A 10,975-nucleotide genomic window follows, 5' to 3' on the forward strand; every position below is an offset into this window, starting at 1 on the left:
TCTCGTTCAAGGTCAACACCAGTGATGAATATTTGACGCGGTCTTGGGTCTCCCCTAGGTCGACTCAGCCTCAAATGAGTACGTGCTGCGGTGTGTAGTAAACATCGCCACTGGGGATACAAAGGCGGTCGGGGCGTGGTGCCGGCCACCCATCCCCTCGTGTGCAGTTCCGGCCTTCACAGACGCCGCTACTCGCTAACAGCACTTGCCCCAACAGCCCATGCAAGGCTATTCTGGGCCAGGGGGGGAACTTTAGTCTTTACTTACTCAATGTCCCGTTGAACTTTCCAACACAACACCCCGGCCGCCTTACACCCGCGTCTGCGTCTCTCGAATTTCCATAACCTGTTCCTGCGCGCAGTCGGAAGACATCCGAGCGAAACGCCGCTTCATAAGCAGGCGGGGCGAGTGTGGGCGGGCAGCAGCGGAAACACATTGGCTCACTCGCCACAAAAATCTGCGGTCGACAATTCTGCCGAACTCAAACCTACGCCTTTACATTGGAACCCACCGCCTCTTGTGTATGCCTCCCACTGCCTCCTCTCCCGTCTCTCATAACCCACGAGAGGTGGGGTGGTGGTAGGAGGGGTGCTGGGGTGGTGGTAGGAGGGGGATTTCCTAACCTCCCTGACCAGCTTCGCTGTAACCCGCAGGGCTGGTTTCGCTTCCTGAATGGAAATTCCGGACGGGCAGAGGGCAATTTACGTGAGCTCGTGGTGGGGCTGTCCGCACTTGAGTGGGCTGGGCGTCTTATAAAGGAGCATTCGCGTTGTTGCTCAAGCCGAGTCAAAGAGTTCGGCGAAAACCGAGGGAGTTAGAGAGTTAGAGAGACACACACACGGAGATCGCTCTCGGGTTTAGAAGAGCGTACCCTTGCTCACTCGGAGTGCCCCCATGCTGTTTGTTGTCGTGAGGTTTATTTCCCCCTCCCGTAGCGAATCGGCCGAAGCGTCTGCGAGTCTTTTTGAAACGATAATTCGCACGGGCTCATTCCGGACCCAGAACCCAGTGCTGCTGTGCGAACAACAACAACAACAACAGCAGCACAGCAACAGCAACAACAGCAGCACAACAACAGCAGCACAGCACAGCAGAACAACCGAGCCGGCCCCTTTAGAGCGCTTCGCGTCTGTCCCGGTGACTTTCGCTCCGCCTGCGGCGTTGCTGCATCGAGCCCCCGGCCGGCCGCTGGGACCGTGAACCCGCACGGCGAACAACAACCACGTGGCTACAGAGGGGACACTCGGAGGAGGAGGAGGAGGAAACGATGTCGAGTCGCGACAGCTTCCTGAGCGAGAGGGGCTTCACGGTTGATGTCCCCGCCGGCGACCTGGGATGCCCAGAATCCCGTGGCAAGGGCACCTCGGGCAAGAGTAACGCTCTCTGCAGGGGTCTCATCACGACCCTAGCCGTGCTGCTGGTGATGGGGACCACGGCTGCCATCGTGTTCGCGCTCTACCAGGCCCGCCAGGACCTCACCAATCTCAAGCAGGTGGGTGGCCGTGACCGAAACGAAATAAGTGGGAGCCTCGGGGCGCCGAGCGGCCGGCAACAATCAGCACTAAAAAAAAGACAGACCCCCCCCCCCCCCACACACCACACCACCACCCCGTATAGACTTTTAAACAGACTGTCTGTCGGGGCAAGTGCTATTAGCGAGCAGCAGCAGCAGCAGCACCTCTGAAGGCTACCGGCACTGTTGCACACGAGCGGGTGGGTGGCCGGCACCCACGCACGACCGCCTTTGTCTCCCGAGTGGCGATGTTCACTGCGTACACCGCGCCAGGCAACTCCTCTGAGTCGACCTCGCCAAGGGATCCAGCAGGACCGGTTCAAATAATCGTCACGGGGTGGTGTTGGCGAACCCGGGTCGCCGGGTTTGTAGCCACGACCGAGGAGTCGGCAACGAGCAGCCCTATCGGGTGCCAGTGCTTCTAGAATCGCGATAATGCCTCCTACCCACAATAGTCTACACGGGTGTCCGTGGGTTTCTGTGCAAGTCCGGGTTCTTTGTGAGTCTGTGGGTCCCTGTGAGCCTGCCTGTATGAGTCCGTGGGTCTCTTATTTGAGACGAGAACTCTGTGTGGGTCTGTGAGTCGGTGGGTGTCTCTGTGAGGCTATGGGTCTCTATGCGAGTCACTGTTTGAGTCTCTGATTCTCTGTGTCTCTGAGTCTCTGTGCGAGTCTCTGTGCGAGTTTCTGTGTCTCTGTGCGAGTCTCTGTGCGAGTCTCTGTTCGAGTCTCTGTGCGAGTCTCTGTGCGAGTCTCTGTGCGAGTCTCCGAGTCTCTGTGCGAGTCTCTGTGTGTGAGTCTCTGTTCGAGTCTCTGCGTGAGTCTCTGTGCGAGTCTCTGTGTGTGAGTCTCTGCGCGTGTCTCTGCGAGGGTCTCTGTGCGAGTCTCTGTGCGAGTCTCTGTGCGAGTCTCTGTTAGAGTCTCTGTGCGAGTCTCTGTGCGAGTCTCTGTGCGAGTCTCTGTGTGTGAGTCTCTGTGCGAGGTCTCCGAGTCTCTGTGCGAGTCTCCGTGTCGCTGCAATGCCGTCTGTCTCCCTCTCTGCTTCACTTCCCTTCTCTCGGCCTCCTCTCCCGAGTTGAGTTTTGTCCCCTCTCGGGTCAAGAGTTGAACGCGGTCCTCGAGCCGAGCGAGGTTGCTGCTGGAGCCAGCGCTGCCCTTGGCGTCCGCGAGGGGCACATGGCCGGTGGCTGGGTAGAGACGTGATGACGTCACCACGCAGATCCTCCAATGCAACAATAATTCAAAACCAGGGGTGGGGAACCTTTTTTTCTGGCCAGGGCCATTTGGATATTTATGTAACATCATTCGCGGGCCATACAAAATTATCAACTTAAAAATTAGCCCGTTTATATTTGGTCAAACGTTTCATTAACTCGCCCCCCTAATGCGATGGGGCTGGAACTGCTTCTCTTTGGTGAGGCTTGTGGTGATGATGTTAGCCGGTATTGACGATGTTGCTGCTACTCGCAACTGCTTTTCCAGGTTTGCTCTACCTAGATTTATTGAATTTCGAGTCCCGCCTGCGGTTGCCTTGGCAGGGCCACACCAAATGATTTCGGGGCGCTACAAAATATGTATCGGGTCATCCATTCGCACATTTACCGGGTGGGTTACTTATCAAATAAATATATCGGTAGGGGTGTGGGGGGTGGGGGAATTGATCAATTAATTGAGAGCCGGAGGAGTCGCGCGAAGTGGGCCATTTAGAAATCGCCTGCAGAGTTCCATTCATAAAACACTCGGATGGGTCACATGGCCCGCCTAAGACTCATTCACAAATGCCCCCGTGGAGTGCGGACAGCCGACATGACGTCATCACTTAACAATCGACACTACACACGTGTGTGTGTCTGTGGCCCGGAGAGGAAACGAATAAATGCATAACGGGCGACGTTTCGCGCGACGACCCTCAATGCACGCGTGCCCACTTGTGCCATGGAGGAGGACCATTGCCCCGAAACGTCGCCCATTACATTGTTCTGTCTGTACGTGTTGTTGTTGTTGGAGTGTTGCCGTTATCGTTGTTGTCTGTGCAGTTGATGGTTATGGTCGTGATGATGGATGATGATGATGATGGTGGCGATGCTGATGATGAATGATGATCGCCGTGATGGGCGGTGTGTGGATGACGGCGATGACGGCGATGCGTGAGTGGAAGTGGCCGCATTGCTGACCTTGCCGCTCGGCCCTCTCTGTTGCAGATGCTGCCGGAGGTCATCCGCGGCGCGATGATCACCGAGCTGCAAGGTGAGCTCCTCGCCGAAACCCTTCACCGAAACCCTCACCGAAATCCTCACCAAAACCCTCACCGAAATCCTCACCGAAACCCTCACCGAAACCTTTACCGAAACCCTCACCAAAACCCTCACCAAAATCCTCACCAAAATTCCTCACCGAAATCCTCACTGAAACCCTCACCGAAACCCTCACCGAAACCCTCACCGAAACCCTCACCGAAACCCTCACCAAAATCCTCACCAAAATTCCTCACCGAAATCCTCACTGAAACCCTCACCGAAACCCTCACCGAAACCCTCACCGAAACCCTCACCGAAACCCTCACCGAAACCCTCACCGAAACCCTCACCGAAACCCTCAATAAAAACCCTCACCGAAACCCTCACCGAAATCCTCACCGAAACCCTCACCAAAACCCTCACCGAAACCCTCACCGAAACCCTCACCGAAACCCTCACCGAAACCCTCACCGAAACCCTCACCGAAACCCTCACCGAAACCCTCACCGAAATCCTCACCGAAACCCTCACCGAAATCCTCACCGAAACCCTCACCTAAACCCTCACCTAAACCCTCACCGAAATCCTCACCGAAACCCTCACCGAAACCCTCACCGAAACCCTCACCGAAACCCTCACCGAAACCCTCACCGAAATCCTCACCGAAACCTTCACCTAAACCCTCACCGAAACCCTCACCGAAATCCTCAACGCCCTCATTTCCGACACTACCCCCCCCCCTGTAAACTGGTGCCCCCCACCACTTCCTACACCCCCACCACCACCTTCACGTGTTTGTCCTCCACGTTAAACAAATAATTACATACACGGACGCCTCTACTTACGAGTTAGGTTCGTAAGTCGATTTGTTCCGAAGTCCAACTTTACCTCTGTCAATTCAAAACGTGTTGTACGGCATGTGCACTAAACACGGGGAATGGCTTTAAAAGTTCTAAAGTCTCCTGTACACGTTGATTCCACTGGTTCTTCACGTTCTGTAGATGTAGATGCCACTGGTTCATCACGTTCTGTAGATGTAGATTCCACTGGTTCTTCACGTTCTACAGATGTAGATGCCACTGGTTCTTCACGTTCTGCAGATGTAGATGCCACTGGTTCTTCACGTTCTACAGATGTAGATGCCACTGGTTCTTCACGTTCTGCAGATGTAGATGCCACTGGTTCTTCACGTTCTGTAGATGTAGATGCCACTGGTTCTTCACGTTCTGTAGATGTAGATGCCACTGGTTCTTCACGTTCTGTAGATGTAGATGCCACTGGTTCTTCACGTTCTACAGATCTAGATGCCACTGGTTCTTCACGTTGTGTAGATGTAAATGCCACTGGTTCTTCACGTTCTACAGATCTAGATGCCACTGGTTCTTCATGTTCTGTAGATGTAGATGCCAATGGTTGTTCACGTTCTGCAGATGTAGATGCCACTGGTTCTTCATGTTCTGTAGATGTAGATGCCAATGGTTCTTCACGTTCTACAGATGTAGATGCCACTGGATCTTCACGTTCTACAGATGTAGATTCCACTGGATCTTCACGTTCTACAGATGTAGATTCCACTGGTTCTTCACGTTCTACAGATGTAGATGCCACTGGGGATACACAACGCAAAACTCCGCGTCGTGTCCGGTATTAAGCGTGCGCCCGATTCTCCGCTCCAGGTTTCCAGGTGGGACCGTACGAAAGACGGATGACTGAGAACGACTCGCAGTTGGACAAGCCTTCGGCACACCTCACAGGTACTGGCCACACCACCACGGCACGCCCACATTCACGTGAGTGGGTGAGCGGGTGAGTGGGTGAGTGGGTGAGCGTGTGTGTGTGTGTGGGTGAGTGAGTGGGCGTGTGAGTGAGTGGGTGAACGTGTGTGTGAGTGAGTGGGTGAGTGAGGGAGCGAGTGAACGTGTATGGGAGTGAGTGAGTGCGCGAGTGAACGTGTATGTGACCGTGCGAGCGGGTGAGTGGGTGAACGTGTGTGTGAGTGAGCGGGTGAACGTGTGTGTGAGTGGGTCAGTGAGTGAGCGGGTGAACGTGTGTTTGAGTGGGTGAGCGAGTGAGTGGGTGAACGTGTGTGTCAGTGGGTGAGTGAGTGAGCGGGTGAACGTGTGTGTGTGTGGGTCAGTGAGTGAGCGGGTGAACGTGTGTTTGAGTGGGTGAGTGAGTGAGCGGGTAAACGTGTGTGTGAGTGGGTGAGTGAGTGAGCGGGTGAACGTGTGTGTGTGTGAGTGAGCGGGTGAACGTGTGTGTGAGTGGGTGAGTGAGTGAGCGGGTGAACGTGTGTGTGAGTGAGTGGGTGAACGTGTAAGTGAGTGGGTGAGTGAGTGGGTGAACGTGTGTGCGAGTGAGTGAGCGGGTGAACGTGTGTGTGAGTGAGTGAGCGGGTGAACGTGTACGTGAGTGGGTGAGCGAGTGAGCGGGTGAATGTGTGTGTGAGTGAGTGAGTGAGCGGGTGAACGTGTACGTGAGTGGGTGAGCGAGTGAGCGGGTGAATGTGTGTGTGAGCGAGTGAGCGGGTGAACGTGTGAGTGAGTGAGCGGGTGAACGTGTGTGTGAGTGAGCGGGTGAACGTGTACGTGAGTGGGTGAGCGAGTGAGTGGGTGAACGTGTGAGTGAGTGAGCGGGTGAACGTGTGAGTGAGTGAGCGGGTGAACGTGTGAGTGAGTGAGCGGGTGAACGTGTGAGTGAGTGAGCGGGTGAACGTGTGAGTGAGTGAGTGAGCGGGTGAACGTCTGAGTGAGTGAGCGGGTGAACGTGTGAGTGAGTGAGCGGGTGAACGTGTGAGTGAGTGAGCGGGTGAACGTGTGTGTGAGTGAGTGAGCGGGTGAACGTGTATGTGAGTGGGTGAGCGAGTGAGCGGGTGAATGTGTGAGTGAGTGAGCGGGTGAACGTGTGAGTGAGTGAGCGGGTGAACGTGTGAGTGAGTGAGCGGGTGAACGTGTGTGTGAGTGAGTGGGTGAACGTCTGAGTGAGTGAGCGGGTGAACGTGTGAGTGAGTGAGCGGGTGAACGTGTGTGTGAGTGAGCGGGTGAACGTGTGCTCGAGCGGCTGAGTGGTCGGGTGCGTGTTCTGAGCGAGCGAGCGGGTGACGCGCCACGCTCGCAGCAGCAGCAGCAGCATCATCGCCGCTGTGCGCTGACCCCGCGCCGCTCCTCCTCACCGTCCCCACGCAGTGCGCGCCTCTTCGGGGGCGCCCTCGCCCGCGGGGGCCGGCGACGTGAGCTGGGAGTCCGTCGCCTTGTCCGGGGTTTCCTTCCTGCGGAACGGCCTCATCCTGTACAACGGCAACGTGCGCATCAACAAGGAGGGACACTACTTCATTTACTCGCAGGTGAGCGCAGGCAGGGGCCCTGGGCCGGGGTGGTGGGGGGGGGGCGGCTGGGGGGGGCGGGGGGGGGCGGGGGGGGGGGCGCTTCGTGACGCGAGCCGCGGCGCCATCGGAGTTACGGCTCCTTCCCCATAACCGGCCCGACCGGCAAACAGAAATCGACGCCCCGCAAATCCACCGCGGCAAGCGCCGGGCCCGCACCGCCACGCCTCTCCGACTCGCCGCTCACCCCCTGCCCCCCGCCCCCGCCCCCGCCCCCGCCAGGTCTACTTCCAGAGCGGCGACTGCGGCGAGGGCTCCGGCGGGGACCACGTGCTGGTGCACACGGTGAACCGCAAGGCGCTCAGCTACGACGTGCCGTTCACGCTCATGGAGGCCGTCAAGTCACGCTGCGGCGGAGGCGGCGGCGGCGGCGTCGGCGTCGGCGTCGGCGTCGGCGTCGGCGGGCAGCACCCCCCGACGCGTCGGCCCCCACACCACCCGCACCGCCAATCGCCGGGGCGGCCGTGGTTCGGCTCCAGCTACCAGGGCGGCGTGTTCAAGCTGGAGGCGGGCGACCAGCTGTACGTGTCCGTGTCCGACCTCAGCCTGGTGAGCGACGGGGCCGACAAGACATACTTTGGGCTCTTCATGCTCTGAGGGGTTTTGGCCGACGGTTCCCAGTCGACGCCCGCCCCCCGGACCGGACCGGACACCCACGGCGGTGTGGTGGAGTGGGGGGGGGGGGGGGGGCCGGCGGGACTTGTGTGACTCAGCAGCCAGCCAGGGGCTTGGCTCCGCCGTGCCTCGTGGTGGGAATTCCCACGTCCCACATCGGTGGTGGTTGTGGGACGTGGTGGACGGGGGGTGATGGCGGTGAAGGTCGGAGCGGGGGAGCGGAATGCCGATGGGTTTATTATTATTATTATTATAATTATTCAGGAAGGTGCCCAGACGGAGGCCGTCGTGTCTGGTCACGAGGTGCTGCTGCTGCTGCTGTTGCGGCTCCTGAGGCTGCTGCTGCGGCTGCTGAGGCTGCTGCTGCTGCTGCTGAGGCTGCTGATGCTGCTGCTGCTGCGACTGCTGCGGCTGCTGCTGCGGCTGTTGTTTCAGAGAGCCTACTTCATCGTGTGATCAATGCGCATTCGTGATGGACTGTGCCCATAAGAATGGGCAACATGAAATGTTCTTACTTTTTTTTACTGTTTTTTTTTTTTTTATGGGAACTCATCGAGCAAAAGTGAAAACGAGAAGTTGAGACTTGTCCAGCCGCCACCCGTTCCGGTTTTACCCGGGGGATGGGGGATAGGGTACGGTCCGGGATGTGACATCTGTTTTCAGGTGGTGCCGAGGAATTGGTTCAGTACCGGCGTCTGGTGCCGGCCTCGTCTTTGGACTTCACCGCAGTTTTTTACCGCACAGCTCTGCCGGGGTTAAGACTTGATGAACCGCTTGCTACGCACTTGCTACGCGCTTCTCCATGAGACCGTGCGTGGATGTTTAATTTTTTGTAAATACGAAATATTTATTGGCGCTGCCGCACCTCCATCGGGTGGGAGTGGTGGCGCGATGGTTAGCGCACTCTGATACTAATCCGGCGAGGCAGCGTGCGGAGTGGGGAGGAGGTGGATTTAAGAAACTCACCGTCCACCCCCTCCCATGCTTCCACTGCCGCACCGGGAGACGGAGTCGAACCGGTGACCTTCCGGCGTGCTGATGACCGTTCCAACCACCGCCACCACCACCACCACCACCACAGTGGCATTAGGAGCAGGAGGCGCGTTCTCTCGAATGTGAATTTTAACTTTGTCCTAAGCCGGGCGTCAATGCCGTGGAACTTAAGCGGGCGCTCGGACAATTGGATTACTGTTGAGGTGGGACGTCCAATGGTGTTCCGTTATTTAAGAGTCATTTATTTGTATTCTCCCGATACACACTGCACATTGTAGACAATTATTATTATTTTTTTATCAGGAGAGACTTGTGAACGCGCACGGTTTGTAGATATACCGTTTGTCCATGACGCGTCGTGGACAAACCCTACGGCAGCTATTGTTGTGATCGTCGTCGTCGTCGGTGATATTTTATACAAAGTTAAAATGTTAATTATTCAATGGCGAGTCACGCGTTAAGTTAAAGGTTGGCGAATTAAAACAAAACAAAAACCGCAGGGAAAAAAAAACCGCCCCAGATCCTGTGTCTCTTTTTTTTCTGTTTACCAAAAAGAAAAAAATATTCAAAGCAGAAACTAAAAAAAAACACAGCCACGGGCCCTGCCCATCCCTGGACGCAACCTGCGACACACGGGCCCATAGAACGTACATCCCAACATGGCTCACACTCCGGGCCATCAGGCTTCTACCACACCTTGTGCCGCATTTGGCGCAGGGGACGCTCGGTCTCTCCCCCTCTCTCTCCCCTTCCACACAAACCTCCGTGAAAATGTAAAAAGAAAAATCCGATAACGCTGGAGGGGGGGGGGGGGGGGGGATTAAACGGGGCGAGAGACACTGAAAACACCAATAAATATATACAGCAGCGACCTCCTGTAGACCAGGCGAGGTAGTTAACATGTCACAGCCACCGTGATGATGATGAGAGAGAGAGAGAGAGACACTGAAAACAACAATAAATATATACAGCAGCGGCCTCCTGTAGACCAGGCGAGGTAGTTAACATGTCACAGCCACCGTGATGATGATGATGAGAGAGAGAGAGACACTGAAAACAACAATAAATATATACAGCAGCGGCCTCCTGTAGACCAGGCGAGGTAGTTAACATGTCACAGCCACCGTGATGATGATGAGAGAGAGAGAGACACTGAAAACACCAATAAATATATACAGCAGCGACCTCCTGTATACCAGGCGAGGTAGTTAACATCTAACAGCCACCGTGATGATGATGAGAGAGAGAGACACTGAAAACAACAATAAATATATACAGCAGCAGCAGCAGGCGTCGGGGTTGGGATCGAACCCACGACCTCCTGTAGACCAAGAGAGGTAGTTAACATCCCACAGCCACCGTGATGATGATGATGAGAGAGAGACACTGAAAACAACAATAAATATATACAGCAGCAGCAGGCGTATATATTGTAGACCAGGCGAGGTAGTTAACATCTCACAGCCACCGTGATGATGATGAGAGAGAGACACTGAAAACACCAATAAATATATGCAGCAGCGACCTCCTGTAGACCAGGCGAGGTAGTTAACATCTCACAGCCACCGTGATGATGATGAGAGGGAGACACGCAGACTCCAAATATACAGCAGGCGTCGGGGTCGGGATCGACTCCACGACCTCCTGTATACCAGACGAGGTAGTTAACATCTCCCCATTGTCAGGATCGAACCCACGACCTCCTATATACCAGGCGAGGTAGTTAACATCTCCCCATTGTCAGGATCGAACCCACGACCTCCTGTACACCAGGCGAGGTAGTTAACATCTCCCAATTGTCAGGATCCAGCCCACGACCTCCTGTACACCAGGCGAGGTAGTTAACATCTCCCCATTGTCAGGATCGAACCCACGACCTCCTGTAGACCAGGCGAGGTAGTTAACATCTCCCGATTGTCAGGATCTAGCCCACGACCTCCTGTACACCAGGCGAGGTAGTTAACATCTCCCCATTGTCAGGATCGAACCCACGACCTCCTGTAGACCAGGCGAGGTAGTTAACATCTCCCAATTGTCAGGATCCAGCCCACGACCTCCTGTACACCAGGCGAGGTAGTTAACATCTCCCCATTGTCAGGATCGAACCCACGACCTCCTGTACACCAGGCGAGGTAGTTAACATCTCCCCATTGTCAGGATCTAGCCCACGACCTCCTGTACACCAGGCGAGGTAGTTAACATCTCCCCGATTGTCAGGATCTAGCCCACGACCTCC

General features: G+C 55.8%; 1 protein-coding gene across 1 annotated transcript; it reads left to right on the forward strand.

Annotated features, from left to right (window-relative positions):
- The first annotated feature begins 463 nt into the window (after positions 1-463).
- LOC116955440 (tumor necrosis factor-like) lies at positions 464-9,272 on the forward strand. The gene is made up of 5 exons (XM_032976518.2): positions 464-1,492; positions 3,714-3,759; positions 5,426-5,503; positions 6,935-7,092; positions 7,354-9,272. The coding sequence occupies exons 1-5, from the start codon at positions 1,268-1,270 to the stop codon at positions 7,726-7,728; spliced, it is 882 nt and encodes a 293-aa protein (XP_032832409.2). The 5' UTR covers positions 464-1,267; the 3' UTR covers positions 7,729-9,272.
- Positions 9,273-10,975: the final 1,703 nt, after the last annotated feature.

This window comes from Petromyzon marinus, chromosome 59 (genome assembly GCF_048934315.1).
Source record: "Petromyzon marinus isolate PM22_M1 ecotype Great Lakes invasive population chromosome 59, UKy_Petmar_22M1.pri1.0, whole genome shotgun sequence".
Lineage (NCBI taxonomy): Eukaryota > Metazoa > Chordata > Hyperoartia > Petromyzontiformes > Petromyzontidae > Petromyzon > Petromyzon marinus.

What these genes read in the sequence shown, in the direction of transcription:
- LOC116955440 (XM_032976518.2), top strand. Translation starts at nt 1,268, where the DNA reads ATGTCGAGTCGCGACAGCTTCCTGAGCGAGAGGGGCTTCACGGTTGAT. An exon ending in GCCTTCGGCACACCTCACAG is followed by an intron (nt 5,504 to 6,934) that starts GTACTGGCCACA and finishes GTCCCCACGCAG; the next exon opens with TGCGCGCCTCTTCGGGGGCG. An exon ending in ACTACTTCATTTACTCGCAG is followed by an intron (nt 7,093 to 7,353) that starts GTGAGCGCAGGC and finishes CGCCCCCGCCAG; the next exon opens with GTCTACTTCCAGAGCGGCGA.